This window comes from Diabrotica undecimpunctata, chromosome 4, assembly GCF_040954645.1.
Source record: "Diabrotica undecimpunctata isolate CICGRU chromosome 4, icDiaUnde3, whole genome shotgun sequence".
NCBI lineage: Eukaryota > Metazoa > Arthropoda > Insecta > Coleoptera > Chrysomelidae > Diabrotica > Diabrotica undecimpunctata.
This window is the reverse complement of record NC_092806.1, coordinates 33,828,082-33,853,515: the sequence shown is the minus strand read 5'-3', so window position 1 is coordinate 33,853,515 and position 25,434 is coordinate 33,828,082. Positions and strand designations below refer to the sequence as shown.

The window sequence follows — 25,434 nt, the reverse complement described above, 5'->3', positions numbered from 1 at the left end:
GGATGTAAAACATAAATTTTCTCCACATACTACGTGCTCTATTTGTCTTTCGTGAGGTGGGCTCTCTTACTATTCTTATTAACTTGTGTATAGGACGAGTAGTTACTTTTCCGTTCGCTTTTTGAACTGTTGCGACTCTTGTCAAACCTTCAGCTCCGGGATGTGTTTCGATTATCTTCGCTAGTAGCCATTTCCCCGGCGAGATGTCATCCTCCTTTATTATCACCACTTCTTCTTTTTCTAGGTTTTTAACGGGTTTTTGCCACTTATATCGCTGTTATAGATTTTACAAGTAGTCATGTCTCCAACTGTTCCAAAAATCTCTTTTTACTTTTTCTAACTGGGCTCAACTCTTCCTCCTCCCTATTTGGCGAAATTAGTTCTCTCCCAATTAGGAAGTGTCCTGGGGTTATTATTATTCTGTTCTCCGTATCTTCCGTATCAGCGCATAAAGGTCGGGAATTCATGCATGCCTCTATTTGAGCTAGTACAATTTGTGATTGAACACCCCCCCCCTGCTATTTTTATATTATAAACTTACTTTATAGTTTATCAAAAATGATTCTTTTGGGATTTAACTCAATTTCTTTTTTTTTAGCATCCACTCATAGTTGATGTTCTGATTGTCTTTAGCTGTACCACTCGAAATGTATTAAACTATTTTGGATCACTGTTGAAGTCACAAACCAATATTGCTGGAAAATAAAGTGATGCTAATCAAAAGGATATCATAATACCTGTATTAAGAACCACGATAGAGAAATCTGATCACGAAAGTGATCTGAAAAATACTACTAGTCTATTGCTAGTCGATATAAAATTTTATTTAATACCTTATGTTTAAGATTACCTAGAAATATTATTTATTTCTATACTCTGATTTTTCTATATTCACATTGTATATTTTAGAATTGATCATATTGATGCCTTAAATAAATTCTTAACATTTATAAATATACAGGGTACGTAACTACCTAATCGACACTTGTACCTGATTGATAATAATGTTCATATTTGTTATGTCTCGTTTGTGGTCTGGAAAGTTCTTGACCTCGGAATGACCTTTCAGAGAAATTTTATTTTTCAACACAGTCTAATCTTATATCAATACATTCATTCCATCCAGCAGTGTTTCAATACTGTTATCCCCTCTCTATAGTGCTCTTTCAGAATGCTGCATAGCACTCATATACAGCGGTAGCAGCCAATTATTATTGGATGAAAAGCAATTTTCCAAGTTTTGGGATTAGATGAAAATACGAGAGAATATAGTGGATGTTACTTCACTAGTGATGCAGATAACTCAATTTCCGTTCATTAGAAGTTAAGAGTTGGAATTTTTTCAAGCTTACTTACCGATTGCATCGTTATCGCGATATTTGCAACTAAAAATCCGGTACTGGTTTTTGTTTGGTTTGGAGTGTGAAGTAGTAAATCCATGTTTCATCCATTGTCGTCTTTATATCTGTTTGCTTTTCTTCAGATAAGTGTCATGTGAATGCGTTTTTATCGACAGTTGCAATATTCTTGCGCCAAGTTTCATCATCATCTTTTGCTCGATAATCCTCTGTGGATCTTGGCAGGCTCCAAGTTTCTTCGTCATTCTGTTCGATTTCTGGCGACCTGTTACTCAACGTCTGTCTCCAATCAACTGCTTCCTGGAATGACTCTAATTTTACATCGTACCAACTGGTCGAGAAAAATTATGCGATTAGTGTTGCAACCTCTGAACTAGGATAAGAACTTATCAGACAGCCTTAGTACATGTAATAATTGTCAGATTGCAGGAATTATATATTAATATAACATATATTTCTTATATTTTCTAAAATAAAAGTATCTAAGTATAATGATAACTTGTATAAACTCTATTGAAAATAAAATATTTGATGTGTTAAAAGGATATTTATTGTGTTTATAAAATATATACTCTGCCTGTATTGGCTGTAGCAAAAGGAGAAACAGGACCTTATATTATCCTTAGATCAGAGATAGAAGATTCCATTGCAGCACTAAAAAGTAACAAGACAGCAGGACCGGACAACGTACACTGTAACACTAAAGATCCTATGTAAGATCCTAACCTATGTAAATCAGACAAACAATTCCTTTTAGGCCAATTAAATTGGTTTTTTACTTGACACAGCTGTATGTGTACGAATAAGGAGTTCCAACTTTGCTGGTTCGATGAAAGATTTTTTTCTTACCGCACAAAGCTTCTGAGGTACTCCTTAGCTCCGAAGGACCAGCTAGCGAATCCAGCACCTGAAAGGTTGTTCCCTTGACAAAGGATAGGGGTAAACATTAAATTGGTAAAAGTTTTAATTAAGATTAGCCAAAATGTATTTTTATTAAAAGGAATAATAGCCTACAGCACTCTAGAAAATATCAGTTATAAGTTTATTGTTTACAGATTCTTCTTCTTAAAGTGCCTATCCGTTCCGGACGTTGGCGATCATCACGGCTATCTTCACTTTGCTTATTGCAGTGCGGAACAGTTCAGTGGTAGTCGTGTTATACCACTTTCGCAAATTTTGAAGCCAGGAAATGCGTCTTCTTCCCGGTCCTCTCTTACCATTTACTTTCCCTTGGAGAATCAGCTGGAGAAGGCCGTAACGTTCTTGGTTTCTCATTACATGACCTAGATATTCCAACTTTTTAGTTTTGACGGTCATGAGAATTTCACATTCTTTCCCCATTCTACGCAGGACCTCCACATTAGTAACTCTGTCAACCCAGGATATACGTAAGATGCGCCTATAACACCACATTTCGAAAGCTTCGAGCCGATTCATAGATGCAACAGTCAGTGTCCATGCTTCCATTCCGTAGAGCAGAACTGTGAATATGTAGCAGTTCAATAGACGGCATTTTGTTTTTAATGATATGTCTCGACTGTTGAAAATAGTTCTCATTCTAACGAATGCTGCTTTTGCTTTTATTATTCGCTGTTTAATTTCTGTTGAGTGGTCCCATTGGCTATTTAAATTGGTGCCTAGATATGTATATTGCTCGACTCTTTCGATATTCTGTTGGTTGATTGTAAGTTGAGCGTTTAGTATTGGTTTTTTACTAATTGTCATAAATTTGGTTTTCTTTATGTTAAGAGCTAGTCCGTATCTGTTGCTGACTTCTGTTATGCGATTTGTTAATATCTGTAAGTCATTCAGATTATCGGCAAAAACTATAGTGTCATCTGCATATCTAATGTTATTCAACCATTCACCGTTTATTAGTTTACAGATAAGAACTGTAAAGGTTTATGTGATATTCAAACCGTTGTTGGATCGGCAAATCGTTTTCTATGCACTCGCGACACGTGATGGCAACACCGCGACTTATACTTGATTATTACTTACAATAGGGACAGCATTTAATTATTTTTAGCATGCTCACTTACTGCTAACAATACTGGCCACAAAACTAGGTAATAGAGAAATAGTGTATATTAAGAAATGAACGACTGGTCGAAGCTCTTGCTTGGACCTTTCCTTACGAAGGTTGCTTGACGACTGTATTATTTTTGAGGAACCTGTTGTTTGTCTTTCGGTGTTAATCGTTCAGGACCGAGAATGGACTAGTTTTGAGGGACTAGTCCAAGTTTAGAAATAAGCGGAATATTTAAATAAAAATAAAAAGTTTTTACAATGTACAGATTTATTGTAAATTTGTACAGTATAGACAAATTTGACAGTTGAAATGTGTAGTATGAGATATTACAAAAAGACTCTTATCTACGGATTCATCAATTTTTTTGTGGACTTGTCTATTTAGAGATTTGACGTCAGCAGACAACTTATTCATTCAAAAAAAAATACACAAAGTGAGATAGCTAAATTAAAATCGGATAATAAACAAAAAAGTTTTTACAAAATTAACAACAAAATCGCCGTTTTTGAATATTGTTAATAACTTTTCTAGTATCTATTAAAATTTGTTTACATGTATCTGAACTTGAGGGTCGCACCGTGTTTGAATTGTATGCAAAGATGGGCCAGATCGGTTGAATGGTTTTTGCGAAATTTAATTGTGAATGGATGGATCTCAATAATCCGGTACTTATTTTCTTCTTTAAAACGTATACCTGCTACTAATCTATGGAAAAAAGTTTAAAACAATTATATTTATGTATTGCCAACATCTTCGTGAGAACCCAGCAATAAACCTTAATGAATGGACAGTAAGAAGAATATTTAAGGAAAGAAACCTGACTGCAAGAAGACTGGTACACAATACTTATAATAAAGAGTAAGATCAAGAGTAGCCTCAGACCTGAATGGAAGCTGCCTTCTTCGCTTAAGGACGTACAATATTCGATATTGGCCTCTATAAGATCTGCTGCAGACGACTCAAAAGAGAAAAAAATGACTATAATTGTTGCCCATATTCCATAAAAGAAGTATTTAAGTTACTGTGAGCGAATTTTTCCTGCAGTTGATTTGTTAATCTGAGCGCGTTGAGTATTTGAGTTACAGTGAGCAAGAATGACCTTATTGTAAAACTCGAGATGAACCAGTTCCCACTTATCTCTCCCTCTCCAATAGCGCTACAGACCAAATCGAGCCTTGACCTCCTCCAACCTTACCGGCCCACGCCGATCTTCTCTAGGTTCTCACGTCTAGTAATTTTGCGCGTCCGCCGCCATTTCATTCTCCCACTTTTTCTGTGGCCTTCCATTTGGTCTTGCGACATGCATTTTACTATTTAGGGCTCTTTTTGGCAATATTCTGGTCTCCATTCTCACTATATCACCAGCCCATCGAAGTCTCTGAAGTTTAACGAATTCTGAGATCGGTGCCTCTTTGAACAGTTGGTAGAGTTCATGGTTGTACCTGGATCTAAATACTCCATTTTCGTCAATAGGTCCAAATATCATCCTTAGGACTTTTCGTTCGAAGACTTCCAGTTTCCTTTTTGTGTCCTTTTTCATCACCCATGTCTCGCGTCCATAACACACTATTGGTCTGATACTAGTCTTGTAGACGCTTATATTCGATCTCCAGTGTGTGTTTTTGGAGCGGAACACATAAACAAGTGAAAAGTAAGCTCTGTTTCTGTTTCCTTTACTATTCTTCTTTGAATTACTGGTTCTTCTGTTGAATACATGTTTAATGTAACTCCCAGATATGTGAAACTTTTTACAGTTTCAATATCGTCCCCTAAGTCAACTGTACATCTGTTTCCCCTAGCTCTTTGTCTCCTCTGTTTGTCTTTTGTATATTTATTTCTAGTCAGATCTCTTCTGCCCCTGTTTTTAATTGTGAATATATTTCTACCGCCTCTTCTGTTCTGCGAGACATAATGCTAATGTCATCGGCATTGGCATCAATATGTATTGATTTAGGAGATTACCTCTTCCTATATTTAGCTGTCTTATCACATATTCCGTCATCTTGTTTTTTTTTTCGTGTTATGTCCCACATATATGTGATTTAGAATGTATAGGGTCCACGTAAGGGAACAATCTGTAATAAAATATAAGCATTACTGTTATGTTTACAAGCATGACGATGAATCTGCGAAAATAAGGAAAAAAGGGAAACGGTCGAACCTGTTGACTGCAACTAAAAATAATTACTACACCTATAAAATTATCTTGTTGAACTAATTAGAAACGGATAACAGGCTTCCTTGGAAGTCTACATCTTCTGGATTAAAACATAATGTAGGTTGTATCAACGCAAAAGATCTGTGATGTCAGTACAGAAACGAGGTGTCTACATTAAACAACGTCAAACAAACTGAAATCTATAATTTATATGACCAATTTCATTAAAACATTGAGCAATGGTTGTTGCAATCTCCAATATTTTATTATCGTTTTAATCAAGTTCCTAACACATAAGTCGCAGTGATTGACACATATTATGGGTCCCATATAAATGTTTGGGTTTTTATTTATGCTTTCTAAATGTAAAGTAATATAAAAATAATTAATTTCTATATATTGCTTTATTAATTTGTCAGAGCAATGGGCTAAATATAATATTCGTCAATTTCGTTAAGGTGGCGACATTGACCGTCAAACACGTCATTTTATCTTCCACGCATGTCAATGTCAATAAGAAAAACTTATTTCATATTTTAGAAACATATTTTAAGTTTAAATTGAGTTCTGAAAAGCTTTAAAACTGTTGTTTTCGTGTATAATTAATAATAAAATATGGCGTAAGTTATATACTGATTGTATAATTCGTTTAAGTGAATATGAGAAAAATAATTATTTTACATTCAAAGAAACAATATGTTTTACTTTATTATTTTTATTTTAGATCAAAAGTGACGTTTAAAATAACTTTAACATCAGATCCAAAACTTCCTTTTAAAGTGTAAGTTATATTTACTTTTAATCTATTCTTTTGGTAGTTACTGTCAGTAGCTTAAATTGTTTTAAATAATCTGTTTATATTTGTTAACAGGTAAGAAGACCTGGTTCTATCCTTTGACAGAAACTACCAAAAGAAACATGAGTGAAAACTCGAAAGCTCAAATTACACAAATTCTTACATCATTTGATTCATTTGTTAAAATCTTAGAGGATAGTGAGTGGTTTCCGACAGCTAAAATTGAAGATGTCAAAACGGCTTTTAAGTTGGGAAATTACATAGAAAAAACTACACATCATTTCAAATCAAATGATTTGTGGAATAATTTTTCTGCTACATTAATATCTTGGTGGAAAACTAAGAATAGAACAAAAGTTTACTGTGATAGTGTATATAGTTTTGCATGTGATGAATTGTTAATTCGTTTTTTTAGATGCTCAAATATTTCACACAATACTTTAGATATATCAGTTAGAATTTATACATCATTATTTCCAAAAACTCGCTTTGAATCACTTTTAGAGAGGATAATAATAGATGCAGGAAATTTAGAAGCAGTTACTGACTATTTAAATTCCACTATGAATGATGGCAATGCAAAATGTTTAGAGTTTCATCAAAAATTAAGATACTGGGATATGTTGTTACAATTGGGAGAAGAGAGTACTTTGAAAGAACAAATCAAAGATATGCTTATGCCCTATAATGTAGAAACATTCTTATATATTTTAATAGGTATCCTTTCTCTTGAGGAACTATCTGAAACAGAGAAACTAGTGCAATCTATTATTCTCAATGATATTACAAATAAAATGTTTGATCGTAGCATACTAGGCAAACAGTTTTGGCTTACACTCTTCAAAAAAATAGACAAAACATGTACATATACTGTTTGTAAAAATTTTAAGACATTTCTTAGTAATTTTCTAAATTTCATTATATATGTTGGTAGCATGATGAAGCAAATAGGCAACTTTTGGAAATCTGACCCAAATATTTGTTTTTATCCAGAAATAGAGTATGCAGATATTTTAACTCATATTAAACATTTGCATGAAATAGATAGCATAAGATTAATTCTAGATGATAGGCTAAAGGAGGCTAAAGAATCTACAAAATCAGATATTTGGGATCAAATTTTGTCAGATATTTCAAACAAGTAAAATGAAGAAGTTAAAATGTGTCTACTAAAAGTGCCAGCTTAGAGATAATTTCACTCTGAAACTTTATTTCACAATGTTCTTCTGTGTGGAATGGATATTTCTGATAGCATATGCAATAAGCAGATATCGCCAAGTGATGATGTGTCATAAAATTATCCCCTGTTTTCCTAAGTTAGCATTTTAAGCTAACATTAGTTTAGGTAAATATATATTTCCATAACAATTTTGTTAATTAAATGATCTCCATTTTTGTATTTTTCATTTTGTTTTGGTAATATTACCATCAGTATTGCCTCATGTAGCCATTTGAGTATTAATTTGACCACCTTGCTGCTCACAATATAATAATCTGAAAGTTGTTGTTTGTTACTTTTCTCTAAAATACCATATTACTTGTATAAAATAATTATTGTAAGATCAGCTTTAAACAATTGTTGAATACAAAGGAGTGTGGCAAATGCAGAACATTTAGTTTTGTTCTGTAGCAAAAATAATTGGAAGAAATAACACTCTTTTTTACAAAATTAATTGGTTATGCAATACAGCAATGGATATGTAAACAAATGTTAGATTGACTATTAACAGTGTTTTTATACTTTATGTAGATATTCCTGTTCAATATATTTTAAAAAATAACTTCAAAAATTTGTTTTATATTTTCCCAACTGATAGATAATTTTGCCTAATACATATTTCTACACTGCTACGTGATGTCTTTATCCATGAGCCCCTTCCCATATAACTTGACTCGACAAAGATTGAAAAGAAAATCTAATTTTAGAGAACAAAAACAAAAGTTCGGCATAAGCTTTAACATTTTAATTCATCAAAAAACATTTTTGGATTTCCATAATTATAGAAAGTATTTTTTAAATTAATGAAAACAAAGTAAAAAATGCATAGAATGTGTAGGTAATAATAACAAAAAAAAAATGTGAAAGTTTACTACTGAGAGATCCCCTTTATTTTTAATTACACCCAAAATTCTTTAAAGCATAGTTTTTATTGACGACATGCTGCTCTAGATCATGACAGACTGTCAGGTTGAAATTTTCATTTTTCCTGCAAATAATGTGACTCCTACTGTCTCCAACACACACTTCAAATCTGAACTCATCACTTCATTGTATTGTTCTTGCTCTTTTGGCCATTTTAATCTATTTTTCTTTTGCTGTAATGCTAAATGTGGATTTTCCTTAGCCTGACATAAAATGAAAATTTTCAAAAACAATTCATACTGATTTATTCAACTATTTAACTTAGTTTGTAAGTAGCAAATCCTAATTTATGGGCCTGTTGTTGACAAGTTGATCAAGAAACGTGTCTTCTAACGTCACTTCCCAAAATACTTAAATCTAGATAAGTTTCGCGTCATTTTTTTTCACTATAATGTGTCTTAATGCCCTTTGATCTGCTTCCGTTATTTTATTTTCTCCTGCATTTCTAGGTTTTGTGATGGCCAAACCTGAGGTGTTGCATCTTCTAACTATATTTCTTAAACTACACCGTGACAATTGCAGCATATTCGCGATTTTTGCATTGGATTTTTCAGAATTAAAAAATCTAATGATGATTGAACCTTATCGATCAATTCCTTTACACCTATTTTAAAACTAACAAACAGCAATAGGCTTTATAATATCACAAGATACATCTGACATTAATTGACAATTGTTTTGATGTCATTTTTCCACAGCTATCTCTGGTTTTAAGATAAATAAGAAAAAATGTTGATGTATGTAAATGAAATACCACGATTTAGCAAATTTTTTTCTTATTATTGGAAATAAATAAAAAAAAACTATAAGGGTAATGTTTTTAATAAATATTAATAAAAAATGTCATAATTATTAATATGGGAACTTATAAAACATGTAGATTATGATTTGTTTGATTGTGATTTATGATTTGGGAATCACCATAAACTGCAAATTCCAAATGTGGACCAACTGCAATGGGAAGGGGTACATACAAATATCTTTTACTGCAAAAGATCTAGAATGCTAAGAAATCCTTTTAGTTATTACCAGGTCACATAACAGTGAAAACACTTGTGATTATTCCGAATTCTTTCTTATTATAAAAAGTTACTGTTGAGTCAGTCATTTTTTTATTCCAAGATTAACAAGACCAGATGACGGCATTGCTCGAAAGTTAGATCATGCAGATGAAGTGTATTCGTTACAAAGTGTATGCCTTGTATGAATAAAAAACTGTACTGATACTAGATATTTAAAACAGTATCGTCTAGAGAACAGATCTATTATCAATTTAGATGAAATATGATTTGACATTCAGGATACTCCATCTAAAGGTTGGGTAGATAGTAGTTAATATTGCACAACAACGCCATCTACTAATAGAGAATAAAGAATATCAATATTATATGCTGGATCAGTAGAAGAATTTATACCAAATACCCTATTTATATCAGTTAAAAACATCAGTTATTCTTGTCTTGATTACCATGACAACATAACTCCAAATATATTTGAAAACTACTTTAAAAATAAGTTAATACCCAACATCCCACCCAATACTGTTATAGTTATGGATAATACATTGTATCATAGAAGGCAATTAAATAATATTCCCAGTTCAAGTGATATATGGAAATAACAATACAGAATTACTTATATGATAATGATATTTATTTTCAAACCAGTAATACTAAGGATTTGTAGGATATTTTAAAATGTTTTTAATGTTATGATCTATTTGTGTTATGTTATTAATTTCTTTGATCCAATTGCAGATTGAGTGTTCCTGAAGCCACCCCTTTTACAGCTGTATTAAAGTTTGCTGCTGAGGAATTTCAAGTTCCTCCAGCAACATCTGCAATTATTACTGATGATGGTATAGGTATTAACCCCCAACAAACAGCTGGTAAGTATTTATACAAATAATATTGACAAAAGTTGTGAAAGGTGCTTTTATATATAAACTAAATAGACGAATGTAGAAACCATTAATTTATATTATAATTATTTCAATTATTATTTATGTAAACTTAGCAGCATATTACTGAACATAGATATATATTCGGCATAATAATCCTCCGCCCCACTTCAGAAGCTAAAAAGCTAAATTCAAACTCAGTTTTTACAATCTTTTATAGTAATAGAAAAATCAAATCTTCCTCTAAAATAATGCAAAACTTTATATCTTCTACATTCTACATTATTTAAATAACCTAACTTCTTCCTTTTAATTTTATTTAAATTTCCTGTTTTATCTCCATACACCTTCCCCCTCTGCTTATTTAGGTATATGCTCTTCTTTAGGAGATGGCCCATACTCCAATGTTCTACGGGTGAATATTTCGAGTGATTATCACCACTTTTTCTACTTCCATTCTGTTTATGTTTTTTGTCCACCCCTTTTATTTCTTTTTAATGTCCAGCTATTAATATATTTGACCTTGCATGTGTTTCTTATGCTTCTTTCACTCTCTATGAATGTTCTACAAGTTCTAGCAAAAATATAGCTAGACAGAAATTTCTACAAAGGGATTCTCAATTGAATAGAAGGGCATATGAAGAACTCAGAAAAGATGCAAAGAAAGTATGTAGAAGGAAAAAGAGAGAAATGTCGAATAGAAAAATACAACAAATTACAGATTATAATAACAGAAGAGAGACTAGAAAATTTTACAAGGAAACCAAGCAATACACCCAAGGATACATGACAAGATCAACAGTTTGCAAGCACAAAAATGGGGCAATTATCAGCGAGAACGAGGAAATAATGAAAAGGTGGAATTAGCAATTTCAAGAGCTGTTAAACCCAGAAAAAGAACAAAACGAAGATGAAGAAATAATTCACCACACAGCAGAACAACTAGTTGAGCAACCAACATTAGAAGAAACGATAAACGTCATAAAACATCTAAAAAATAACAAAGCACCTAGCACGGATGGAATAACTGCAGAACTGATAAAGAATGGTGGACATGCGCTATGGAGGCGTATCCATAAACTAATCGACCGCATATGGGACACTAGAAGTCATCCCAGAAGATTGGAAAGTAGGAATCATACTTCCTATGTACAAAGGGGGAGACAAACGACTCTGCAAAAATTATAGGGGCATAACAGTTTTAAATGTCGTCTACAAGATATTATCAATAAGTGCTTTTATGCATACAAAGACTTAATGAAAAGTAAGTTACTGAATCGTGAGTCTAGAATCTAGAAAACAGTAATTAGACCAGTGGTCACATATGGATGTGAAACGTGGACCCTCTCAACCACTGATGAAAATCAACTAAGAATATTTGAGCGCAAAATACTAAGGAAGATATTTGGACCAACCCAATGCAGCGATGGTTCGTGGAGGATTAAAATGAACTATCCATTCCTAGAAAGAATGCCAGATAATCGAGCTGTAAAAGTAGTCCAGAGGTGGAAGTCCCAAGGAAACAGAACAAGAGGAAGGCCCCGTAAAAGATGGATAGACGACATTGAGAGGGATCTTAAAACCATGAGCATCAGGCAGCGGCGAAGGAAAGTATCTGACAGGGCAGAATGGAAGAACATTGTTAAGCAGGCCAAGACTCACAAAGGGTTGTAGCGCCATTAGAAGAGGAAGAAGATGAATGTTCTACAAAGTATCTTCACTTCTGGTTGTTTCAATGGTCTTTTGGAGTTTGATATTTCTGGTCTAGTATTGTTATGTCATTATATGCCTTATAGCCACGAAGATTCTTAATTTGATCTTCATGTTAATATTTTTGTTTTGCCATATGTCATTAATTAATTTTTCCATTTATGTTGTTCTTATTTTTACTTTTTGTTTATGTATTATTATGTGTTAAAATCACCTATTACTAGTATACAGTATTAATATCACTTACCATGTATCCTAATTGATCATAATCTCTTCTTTTGTTCGCACCCAGGTCGATTTAAGGAGTATGCATACATTTTAATTATTAATTAGTTCTGTATATACAAAGGTTCTGTGACTGCTCTTTCATAGATTTGAGAGTCCTGTGTAATCTTGAATTATTTACTTGTTTATTTTAATAACTAAATATATTAATTATTTATTCTTTTGCAGGTAATGTGTTTCTAAAACATGGCTCAGAACTCAGACTAATACCAAGAGATAGAGTGGGTTATTGTAAATAATATTTATAGTTAAAATAAATTTTTTGTTACATTGATACATTTTATATAAATTTATTTGAAAAATATACGTATATTGAAATTATTCCGTATCAATAATATTTTCTACTCACATATTTTACCTAATTCTTCTAAAATTTCAGAAAAAAATAATTCTAGATCACAAATAACTCAAAAAATAATGTATTAATAAAATCATCAAGTATTTCAAACAGTTTCGGTCAACCATATATATTCAGCATTTTCCAAAGTTATTTTTTCCAGTTATTTTTGTGCTTATCCTTCGTGACCCACTAATTTTTTTGAATACCCTGGTGTGTATGTGTACAAGAAAACATATTTATTATAGTTTTATATTATATTTTATTAAAGAATCATTAGCTCAAACAAAAATGTAATAAAACAAAATAAAAATCAAATACTTTAATAATGTATGCAGTTGTTTCTGGTTAAGTAAAAACTTTACGTTTGGAGGAAAATATTTCAATTTTATCCTCAGGTCCGGTTCGACTTCCAAACGGTTCCTATATTTATTTATGAGGAAAACCAGTGTTTAAAACCTTGCCTCACACTTATAGGTCGTAACAAAAGGAATTAGAAACTTTATTGCTTTTCCTGCTAAAACTGGTTACTCCTAGCAGTAAGACAGCCAAAAATCTATCAGTGGTATTTTGTATATATATCTTTGAGTGCTGTATCACAAGATAGTTCAATTACTGACTCAATATCTAAATCCGGAAGTCTTGTCTCGGATTCTACGTCCATTGTAAATGGATTCCTTATCCATGCTTTGTTGCGGGGGGAGGGGGAATATTCATTCCGATTTGCCACCAGTCCTAGCGTGTTCCTTGAAAGCCGCTGAAATCTCATTTGGCAATGAATTCACGTTATAATCTTTTTGTAGTTCTGTTAGTAAAAGCTTTGTAATTTCCTGCTTCCGCGCGAAGTATCCACAAATTAAGTTTTTCTTTTGTAACAGCTTCCACAGTCTCTTATACTTTAAATACAATTACATTGTCACCTTTTAATGTCACACTTAAATTATTCAAGAAGTCAAAAATATCACAGAGATAGGCTATCTTGATGAACCAATCGACATGAAAACTGTCTTTATATTTAAATATTGTATCCCTAGCCGTTGGTAGATGTTGTTCTAAGAATATTGAAATTTCTTGCTTCAATTCAATAAGTCTTTTTAAAACATTCCCTTTTGATAGTCAACGCACTTGGCAGTGTAAAAGACGATGTTCATTTCCCATTTCTTTGCACAAAGCAGAGAATACTCTTAAGTTGAGTGGGCGAGATTTTATATAGTTTATAAATTTTACACACTCTTGCATAGATTCGGTTAAAAGCGGTGGCATTTTTTTGACAGCTAATGCCTCTCTGGTGCAGAGAGGCACACATTCTAGTGCTACGGTTCTGATCCTCGGAAAAAGTCCAGTACGAGCGCCTGCCATTGCCCGTGCTCCATCACTACTTAGTCCCACACGTTTATTCCACTCAATTCTGTTGTTCTTGTTGGCAGAGTTTTACAAAATAGAAATTTTTCGTGAGTAGTATTTTCAAAATCGCATCTTACAAATCACATTAGATTAACATTATCGGGTATGCCTGTACTTTCAATCAACTTTCAAGGAAAAATAGTTACACTCCTTTAAGTGACCTATAATAGTTTCTTCTTATCTGGCATCTCCACAATCCTCTGCTTCACTGTGTTATTTGATAGAGCCAGCAAATTCACTTTATTTTCCTGCTTTTTATCAATGCTGGAACTATTAATTTCTCCACAATTGTGTGAGGATAACCGGTTTCAACAATTAATTTTTGATCTTTTATAAGAAGCCAGTACAAGGTTTTCAGATTAAGTGTTTTGAGAAAAATTCAAAGACATAGTTTTTTTGGTAGCTATTGATTCTCTCTTTTTAGTTATAAAAAATCTATTGGCTTACCACTGTATTTCCTGGTGCTTCAATTTTGAAGGTTTGTCATCAGTACCCTTTATAAAACCGAACTGTAAGTAATCTTCAGAATATTGTCGGGTCCAGGACTCCTTCTTTTTTGTGACAGTTATAGACTGCGCATCGAGCGGCCGTTTATAATTACCACTCGTACCTGCGTCTGAATGGACATTACTCGACTGTCTATTACTATTGTCGCTCTTAGAACTTGTACCCGGCTGCAGATCACTCGACGGTCTGTACAAGAGTTATAACTTGTACTTTGTTTTATAACAAATTTATCCATCGTCAAATTCTACATAATCAATATGCACGAAAAATACGCGCTCTCTGGCTTGACACTAATCTTAAATTGAATGAAATAAAAGAAGCGGCGGACGAAAATTTGTAATTTTGTGGATGTGGTAGTGGAAGGTTAAAATAAAACGATGGCGTCAGTCAGAGCGCGGTCTTAAAAAGCAAGATGTGAAACAGCGAGGCCAGGTGACCCGGCATTTTGCTTTCGTGGCCCGGTACCGGGTCGCGACCCACCATTTGGGAAACGCTGAGCTAATTCATTTTATAGATCTACCTGATGAGTTCTCAAAAAGACGAAAAGTCATGTCGTAATGTGCACGAAAGACTAAAGTTTTAGAGAGAAAATGCAGGCAATGATGTGTTTCAGTACGTAATATGCCACTCTCAATGAAATTACTTACAAAAATTTATTTTCGGAAGATAAAGGTATTTTTAAATATTTAATACGGGCGCAATGTAGTTCAAAGACTAAAGCTACGGTTTGTTAGAACAGTGCGCAGCGCACAGCATACACGTACAGTAGAATCTGTTGTACTCGACTCACGGCAGTTTTGGGCGAGTCTGTTACGAGTAGTTCGCATACATATATTCTGTCGCACTTAAAACAAGTTTAGAAATTAGTTTCATGTTTGTTCTCACAGTTGTACGTTTAGAAAAATGAATTTTAGCAAACTTAACGCAATCATTTTATTACTCCAAGAAGAGGAGGAAGAAGAGTTGATAATATCAAATCAAAATAAAATAAATAAAAATGACCACGAAATGTTTTCATGTCGTAATACAGAAGGTGTCTTTAAAATAACCGTCGAAAGAAGATTGTTTCAAAGGAAAAATTTAGAGAATATTTTAGACTTTCTAGAGATTGATTTGGAACTGATAGACTTACTCCCTTACTAGATACACTAATTTAGTAGACATCACTTAATTACTACAATCATAATAACTATAAAATACAATTATAATTTTGGTATAAATGTGTACGCTGTGAGCTCTGCTGAACGTTTGCGTCCAAATCAAATCGCAATTGATTCCAGCGCACACCGTCCACGTACACTGCTACCGCTCTGCAGTGCGCACAACTAAGCAGAACCTAACAAACCGTTATCATAGAGAAGCATTCCTTTGATTTTGAGGAACGTGCGCGGCGTTCGACTGACTGTCAGTTTTGCGTCGCTCACTGTTCTAACAAACCATAGCTTAGAGTGGTGTCTTTTTCTGTCATCTAAATTAGATCTTAACGAGAGCGCTCTAGACAAGTGCAGAGATTGCTTACATGCCGCCATTTCTTTCTTTCAGTCTGTCTTCCGTTCTAGCTCTACCAGATGAGTTCTCAAAAAAGACGTATTAAGTCATGTCTTAATGTGAACTGTAGTGCTACATTAAAATTAGTGCAACAAAAATTACATGTTGTGTGATAAACAGTAGAACGAGTTTGTGTATCCTTATAGACGATAAGATGTCCAGCCGGTGGTATCGTGAGTGACTATGCAAATTGGCCTAAGGTTTGCTGGGTCCTCTTTTTATTGTGTTTTTAAAGGATTCAAGAATGCCTACTGTAACTGCGAGGCGATGAATGATCAATTTTCCAATCTCTATTTCTATGCAATTGCCTCGCATTTTGTTTTGCTAGATCCACTATTTGGCTTCTTATGGGAAAATACCATATAGTGACTGATATTTTCATCTACCCAATGTGCACTACCCATGTTTTGATTATACTTCTTCTTTTTGTGTAGACATGTAGACAAAATTATTTTATTCGGAGACTCATCCAAACGTGTTATTTACCTGCTCAGTCAGGGCCGCACACCCTTATGTATTCTTGAAGACGTTAATATCTTAAACATTATGGCTATTTGTCATATAAGCTACATTTCACCATATTTTATAATCTCACTTGCTATTCCATCTTTTCCAAACGCCTTCCTATTTTTTAACTTTGTTATGATTTCTCTCAATTAATTTGATGTTATTTCTGGAGTTTCAAGATTGTATTCAGTTTCCGTTGTCCGGTTTATTTGCCTGAGATATGCTGTCCATTATTTTTTGGTGATGTGCTTAATTTCTATTAACTCCATTTTTGTTTTTTGGCCTCTCATCAATTTACACATCTCTTTCTGTAATCCATAAAAATCACGTTCCATTGTAAAATAAAGTATTCATTGAAAATGGCCATTTGCCGAAACGTTTGAAAATTTACATAAAGTATTATTGAAAATTCATTGTCAAGAAATAATAAATATAAAATAGAAATGTAGATTTATTTGACTTTATAATATTTGGATTTGAAGAAATAAAACTCGGTTTGTAGATAAAATATTTTAGTTTTAGAGTAAAAGTAAGTACAGAGCACAATACAAATAATAGGTTAGTCTAAAATTGAAGCATAAAAATATAACAAGTTGTTTCTACTTAATTCTATTCGTATAGAAATTATCACAGTATCTTACTAATTTAAAAATACAAGTTATTTGACAAATTCAATACATTTTTATTATTGTAACTGGTCCACAATATAAAATACCGTTGTTTAAAATAAAATGTAGTAATTTACATAGTTATTAAAAATAAAACAATTTCATAATGATTATTTTCAGCTATCTGCCCTCTGGGCGATATACAGTGAGAAATATTAAATAGAAAAGCTGATGGAACTGGGCAATTAGTCTTGTTATAGCATTTAAGAGATAAGGTAATTTAAAACACTTGTTGCATCATGTGTTTAATTTACTAGTTTCTCTATCTTTAAAAATTTTTTGGATACTTAAATATTTTTCATAAAGTAAACACAGAAATTAGATCTAGATCCCTTATCCAATTATTTCTCTGATTTGTTTTATGTCCGTATATCTAGTCATACGACCAATCCTTTCTGATATTTTGCACGAGAATCGCCTACCATCTACATAAGGCAACTGTTTTAAAAAAGCGCGAAATAGCAGATGCTTTCTTTTGGTTATAATCTTTTGTCAGCTGTGCTTCTTTCAGTCAGACATTCAGTTTTCGTCTTAATATCTATTTTTTCCTAGATATATTAGAAACCGAAAAATGTTTAATCAAAGATTAAAGGGAATCCACACAAGTTTTATTGATAAGGACTAAATATCTGAAAACCCATAAATAATCAATTCATTTATAGACCATATATACTTAACTAAACCTGATCTTAAGAGTTGTACATTTATGGTTTAATAAAATCACAACTTTGGATATTTCGATCAACTAAACTTGGCAATAGAAACAAGAGTTCTTATAATATAGTAATTTAGCTATGTGTTTCATTCTGCTAGTAATTTAGGTATGTGCCTACGGGACCACCATAATACATTTTCCGTACATTTTCTGATAAACGGGGCATTTTGCAACAACTGGCAACAGCGCTTTCCACAAGAGCCTACTTCTTAGAGTGAGTGAGAAAATCAATTTCCTCTATAGTCTAGGAAAATTCTGAGAAAATTTTAAGGTTCATTCAGCTTATTTTTTGATCGTTTTCTGGGGGGATAAAATACCACCATACACAATAATACATTTTCCCTAGATCTTCTCAAAAACGGGGCATTTTCCAACAAATAACAAATTCGCTTTCCATAAGAGCCTATGTATTAGAGTGAGAGAAATAATCAATTTTTCCCTACATTCTACGATTCATTCTGTTCATTTTTTAATTATTTTTTGGTGGAGTAAAACGGCTCGTCGGATCGTGACTTATGAGCGGTCGTTGGAAAGAGGTTACTTAAGAAGTAAATAATGAATTGTTGGGGGTTATAGGGTGGATCTCTATCCAAAGAGGCCTTAGTCATGTAGCATCCAAACGTCTTAACTTACAGGGTATGCGAGGCTTCTTGTGATAGAATTTAACGAATAGAATTTAATTATATATAAAAATCAAACATCATGCCATAAAGGCATTAGATACGTGTCTTCACACCTATTGGTTTGATCGTAACGCGTGAGGTATTACATAATAGGGTTAATGAATAAAATTGATAATCGATACACCAGTTCCAAAGAGTAACAAGTCTGAATTTTAGTGATTTCGAGTAAAGTATTGAGAAGTGCTTCAATAACCAATATTTACGAGTTCCAAAGGGTAACTACTCCATAATAATGTTCTATGAAGATGTCACACATATTTTTCGTCATAAAATTATACTTATTTTAATTCCAAAATGTAACAATTCAAGTTGTTTCATTTTGTAACTGATTTCTTTTCCTAATCGATATATTTTTTCAGTTCCAAACCGTAACATTTCTAAATTTTACACTTCAAAATTAGCAAAATTGCTTAGACTTGGTTGACTTTTTGAGCTTGACATAAGAACAAAGAGTTCTTTGTATAATTTTGAGTATTTTGGACATTTTGAACATGGATCAAAAACGTGATTTTCTAACAAGATCTGAATGTATTTTACAGTTAGCTTGTCAAAATGAAGGATTCTACAAGTTAAACAAGGTTACTAATTACAAGGTCACTATTTCAATTTACATAAAAATGAAATTAGAGTCTGTAAGACCTATTTCAAAAATATATTGAATATAAACAAGAGAGTTATACTTGCAGCTTTAAAGAAGATTACAAACACCTACAGGTTTTATAGAAAATGACGGAAGAGGTGGTAACGAAAAGGCTGGACGTCCAAGGATAGATTTTGAAAGAAAGAATTTTGCAAGAAGGTACATAGATTCATTCCCTGTAATAGAATCTCATTACTGCCGAGTATGCACACAAAGAACATATTTACAGGGGGACTTGAACTTATCTGAAATGTATCAATTGTATTTGAAGCAGTGTACAGAAAATAATTACCAGCCTATTAAAAAGCATTTATATGAAAATATTTTTAATGCTGAGTATAATATTTCGTTTTTTCAGTCAAAAAAAAGATGCGTGTTGTTTCTGTGAATATTTTAAAATTCTATCCAATAAAGAGAAGCTGAAAAACCAGGAAAGTTTTGATACTCACATTAATGAAAAGAACCCAAGTCGATTAGAAAAAGAAAATGAGTTTAAAATGTCTTCTTGTCAACTGTAGTATGTTGTTTTGACTTGCAAGCAGTTCAAATTGTCCCAAACAGACACAGAAGTGATTTTTTTTATAAAAGAAGGATTGCCTGTTATAACTTAACAATTTACGATATAAATAATAAACAAGGAGTGGGCGAGGAGGTAATATATAGTATGTAATTTGTCGAAACCTTTATGTATGGTAGTCTACGAATATTTTCCCTTAATCGTGAAGATAAAAATATCGCTAAAAAGGAGGTACATTAGTATGATAAATACGCCAGTTACAGGAATAAGTAGTCTGAGAATACCTATTAGTTTCATGAGAATTGCCAAGTCCTGTCGCAGTAAAGATTTGTCCATTTTCAACAAAAAACATATTTTTATAGATGGCGCCCTATATAGGACCACAGAAATTTGCGTTTCTGGAAGATACAGACTTTTCAAATATTTCAGCGGTTGGTACGTGGTTCATGTACACTCGGTAATGGTAAGTTTGAAGATTTTTATCTTCAATCTACCACTATGGATAAGCTCTAATATAAGGCAAAATATCTCAGTATGTCTGGAGCAAACTTTCAGACAGAAAGAACGGTGCAATAATACCTTTTTGGGAGTAATACTCTACAGAAAGCGAATTACAGAAATTCTGAATGTATATGCTGTAGTATTACATGCAACGTATTCTCACATTATACAGTTTTATTTTTAGATTATTTTACTAAAAAAATTGTTTTTAACAGTTCCCAATATTTTGTTCTAAAACCCAAAAAAAATACAGAAAAGAAAGGTTGATTTCAGGGAATTAAAGTAAAATGTGACAAAATGGAGAAACTATCTGAGTATATCGTAGACAGAGAACTAATTAGAGTAGGTTGTTTAATAAAAGTAACGTAGTTTGGTATTTTAGCCATTTCTATACAATATATTATATACATAACCTAACTTGTTTAAAATTTTGCTACTAAAAGTTTGAACAATAGCATAGACATGATATTATCATAGACATATAATACAAATAGACTTGACTGTTGCAATACAGGTCCTTTCCCCCAGTGCGACAGAGAAAACTGACGCAAAACAGTCCCTGCATCTCTTTCTAATGGACCGGGTTTATCGACTACGTGTTTTAAATGACCAATGGGAAGGTCACGTGGTCCATAAACCCGGTCCATTAGAAAGAGATGCAGGGACTGCTTTGCGTCAGTTTTCTTTGTCGCACTGAGGGAACGGGTCAGTCGATTTGTATTATATGTCTATGAACAATATAATATGTTTACAACATAATAACCTTTAAATGGACACAGACAAATCATACATGTCTTCTACTAACATTTGTGATTTGTGAAATAGTTCAAGTATGAACCCGCATTATTTAAATATAAATTTGACAACCTACTCCAATTACAATATTATCGCTGGCTCTGTATTTCTACCAGTAGTTCTAAGTACATGTAACAACAAAAATCGGGCTAGAGATATATGGAACAAAAAAGTTTTACCAATTCACTTTTTGTAAATGTCAATATATATTTTAAAAATTCTGTATACTATACATTTTAATTTAAACAACAAAACAGGTAACAATAATTGCTAAAATTGATAAAGAAAGCAACATACATAACCAATAACTAGGTTCCAAAATAATTGGAAGCAATAATGTTTCCTATTTGTACTTCTACTATTGTACAAAATATATAACAAATAGTACAAAATTATCTTTACCAATTTTACTTTTTTATACTGAAAAATAAGTTATTAACTAGTAAATATAACCTTCATGTCATCATTTAAAACATGCTTCATCAAAGCTACCTAGTGATTATTTTGTTCATGATTGATAGAAGTTTTTCTACATTCCTGACTCAGCTATACCTTCATCATCTGCAAAAAAATAAGAGGTATTGTAGGAATTATTTATACAAGTTATTTATAAAAATTATTGAGTTAACAATAAACTAAACAAAAGGATGCTTACATATTTCAAAAAGAGCAAAATCGTTTAGCTTTTTTTAAAATCTTTATCTAGGTATTGGTACCTGTCACATACCAAACATGAAACAGGTTGGATTTTTATTGCTAGTCAACGTTAACAACAACTTGATTACTTTTGGTAAATAACAGTGAATTTATTATTAAAAACAAAAAGGCAACCGATTACTTATAATAAATTTGTTGTGTAAATTATTATGGCACTTTATATAGACATTCAGTAGACACTTCAAAGTATTAACGGTTGCTCGCTGGTAGATATCTTTTAATATTTCACGATTTCTGTATCCATCCAACGAAGATAAACATCGGGAATAAAGCACAATTTAAAAATTGTAAACGCCTTATTTAAATTATGGTAAATTGTTAATCATGAAGTTGATGAGACACAATAGCCACAAAAAATAGTTTAAAAATAATATTTTATATAAAATATTTAGTATAGTAGATATATTTAGTAAATTAACCTTACCAAATGTCAGAACAAAAAAGGTGGTCCGGTAGGCGATACTATAGGCTAGCGCGGAGCTTTAAGAATTACATAAAACCGCTGTTAGCTAGTATACTTATAGATTTTAATAAAATTAAAAACGTTTACATGTATAACGGACTTCACTCATCGAGTAAATGGACTCTTCCAAATATTTAGTGTCGCTAATTTCGTGACGATCGCCTCAGCGTGTTAGTATAGAGAAAAATTAATATAATGCCAGCATAGAAGCTGCAATATAAATGCATCCCAATGATAAGTTTGCCATAAGGGGATGCTTTTAATGTACGACAATTCTTCATTCAGGTCCTCAGCGTATAATAACTTTGGTAGAAAATGTCGTACGAATAGCTACTACAGATCAAAAAATCAAAATACGAAATATGTAAATCAAATATGTAAGCTCCTTTTGCATCCATCATGCATTTATTGAAAGACCCTATATTTAAAAAAAGATTGTCGTTATTCCTTTGATCTGACCAACAATGTCCTGTGAATATTTTGAGCCAGATTGTTACATTCTTAGGTAATGTACTACTACTTTAATTATACAAGCAAATATATATTTATATGGTTAAGAAGAAAACTTTTGAATTGAAATATTAGTTTATATCTTAGTAACGCACAATTGAGTCGACCAATATTAAATATAGATAATGCTTTTTCTAAATCTTGATATACTTTTATGCATATCTATTACGGTTCAAAATATATATTTTGGTCAATGGCAAATTTAGGCTACTTTAAAATTATAATTAAAACAAAAAGAAGAACATGCTTCCCATAATTCCAGATATTTTAATAAAAACATGCAAATAATTATCTACAAATAACACAGTGCAGGTTTCCATGCAAATAAAAAATAACTATCTCAATGTGCTATCTCTAAAGAGTCTTTCAGTTACGCAGGAAGTTACTTGGAACGAAAAGATCAAACTTAAATGTGGAAGTTCTGAGGTTATAGTTAAGAGTTAGAATATGTATTTAATCGTAACCATTAAAAGTCTGGCGTTACTAAATGGTAACATTGCACATTTGTTTATGAACTGGACTATTAAATGTATAGTATCATCAATTTTGACTAGATGACAATAACATCATTTCACATTATGTTTTTGTGTTAATCACTTATGTAGTTTTTATGTATTAGAGTGTGTAAAGACAATTCGAATTTCAACATTATTTATCTGTGTGAAAAATGGCGGAAACAACTTTTGAGTAAGTAATAATACGTATATAAGATCTTTATAGATGTAGTTTTCATATAGACTTATTGAATTTAAATTTATTTTTCCTATTATGTTTTTACGATGCAATTTTACGTCCTGTTACCATACGGTACGCTAGGTCTATGTATATGCAAAGTAACTGAGAAATATTACTTTTGTTTCAGATGTGGTTTTTCAGCTTAACAAGAAGTACTAGACATGGTATATGAACAAAACGTAGATTGTATCTATAGTTAGCCTCCAGATTGAATGTTTTAACCGACGAAGATACAGGTGATGAAGATGGCGGACAAACATTGGGAACCTTTTTGGATCCCAGCTACAGAATTAAAACTTGCCAATAATGAACGTATCGGCAATTCTATTCTTCTATATGCATATTCGCATTTTAGTACCATAGACCACTTGCACACCGTAAGAACACTGATAAGAAAATGTACCGAGTATAATGTTCCAATTCATATGGCGTTCGTCGATTTCCATAAAGCATTCGATTCCATCGAATTATGGGCAGTGATTGAATCTCTAGAAAATGCACGTATAGATTCAAGATGCACTAACATAATTAAAAAAATATATGAAAATGCCACCATGCAGATAAAGCTGGACGAAAGCACAAAAACTAATCCCACAAGACTACAACGGGGAGTAAGACAAGGAGACACCATCTCTCTCAAACTATTTACCCTTGCTCTAGAAGACATTTTTAAGAAACTAGAATGGAACAAGGGTATCAACGTCGACGGATCATACTTAAACCACTTGAGATTCGCAGATGACATAGTTTTAATAGCCGATAATATCCAGGAACTAAATGATATGTTAAAACAATTGAATGCCGTTTCAGGAGCGGTAGGCTTAAAAATGAACTACAACAAAACAAAAATACTGAGCCGAGTCCAGACAAATATAACAATAAAAAATCATACCATGGAAAATGTTGAACATTATGTATATCTAGGTCATGTCATCAAACTGGGAAAACCAAATCAAGATGCTGAAATTAAAAGAAGAACACAACTGGCATGGTGCGCTTTCGGCAAAATAGTATATATCTTGAAAAACACCCCCATTCCTGTAAACTTAAACAAAAAGGTGTATAACACATGTATACTACCAGTTTGTAACTACGGCTTGGAGACAGTAGCCCTTACCAAAAAATCTGCTAAAAATTAGAAACAACGCAAAGAGCAATGGAACGAATATCATGCTTGGAATATCACTGAGAGACAATATTAAAAACACCGAGATAAGAAGTAGAACGAAGATTGTGGAAGAAATTACAAAAATGAAATGGTGCTCGGCAGGTCACGTAGCCCGATATAATGACAACAGGTGGACACGGAGAATTCTAGAATGGAGACCAAGGACGACAACAAGAAGTATGGAAAGACCTCAAAAAAGATGGTAGATGACATAAGAGCAGTGGCAGGCAAACAGTGGATTAGATTGGCGCAAGATAGAAAAATATGGAAGCAATTGAGAGAGACCTACGTTCAGGAGTGGATGGAAAATGGTTGACAAAGAGATATGCATATTAAGAAAAATCATATCAGTCGATTTTTGGACACCTTGAACCACAAATGAGGAACATTTCAATCCCGGATTACTGTCAATATAAAGAACTATCACCATCTTAACTTTTTGAAACATATTTTAAAGTTGATCTGTTTTTATTTTCTCTTATTAAATAAACTTCTCGTTATGCATTATTCAAAAAATTTCCAGACCCGAAAATATCACAAAATGAACTAAAATGTTTTCTGACAATTTTGATAATTAGTGGATACTCGGTAGTGCCGGGAAAATGATATTATTGGGACATCCCAGTAGACATGCGAA

At 32.6% G+C, this 25,434-nt stretch overlaps 4 protein-coding genes across 6 annotated transcripts in view; 3 read left to right on the top strand and 1 right to left on the bottom strand.

Moving 5' to 3' along the window:
• The window catches only part of LOC140438610 (uncharacterized), a 63,969-nt gene extending 62,069 nt beyond the window's left edge, over positions 1 to 1,900 (top strand). The window contains exon 14 of the mRNA XM_072528270.1: positions 599 to 1,900. Coding sequence (XP_072384371.1) covers positions 599 to 615 — 17 coding nt within the window. The 3' untranslated portion in view covers positions 616 to 1,900. The remainder of the gene's footprint in view (positions 1 to 598) is intronic.
• Positions 1,901 to 6,011: 4,111 nt separating this feature from the next.
• Positions 6,012 to 12,703, top strand: Ufm1 (Ubiquitin-fold modifier 1). Its single transcript, XM_072529333.1, has 4 exons — positions 6,012 to 6,168; positions 6,273 to 6,329; positions 10,245 to 10,375; positions 12,551 to 12,703. The coding sequence occupies exons 1-4, from the start codon at positions 6,164 to 6,166 to the stop codon at positions 12,619 to 12,621; spliced, it is 264 nt and encodes an 87-aa protein (XP_072385434.1). The 5' UTR covers positions 6,012 to 6,163; the 3' UTR covers positions 12,622 to 12,703.
• On the top strand, positions 6,383 to 10,023 carry LOC140439432 (uncharacterized). Its single transcript, XM_072529332.1, has one exon. It carries the CDS (start codon positions 6,467 to 6,469, stop codon positions 7,487 to 7,489), a length of 1,023 nt encoding a protein of 340 aa, XP_072385433.1. The 5' UTR covers positions 6,383 to 6,466; the 3' UTR covers positions 7,490 to 10,023.
• A 4,477-nt stretch (positions 12,704 to 17,180) lies between the features above and the next one.
• LOC140439430 (tyrosine-protein phosphatase 10D-like) overlaps positions 17,181 to 25,434 on the bottom strand; it is a 197,715-nt gene continuing 189,461 nt past the window's right edge. For all 3 annotated transcript variants that reach the window (XR_011950621.1, XR_011950622.1, XM_072529331.1), the window contains one exon: positions 17,181 to 21,765. Coding sequence is in view for 1 of the 3 variants with exons in the window: in XM_072529331.1 (XP_072385432.1) it covers positions 21,734 to 21,765 (32 nt within the window). In the remaining 2 variants the exon portion in view is untranslated. The remainder of the gene's footprint in view (positions 21,766 to 25,434) is intronic.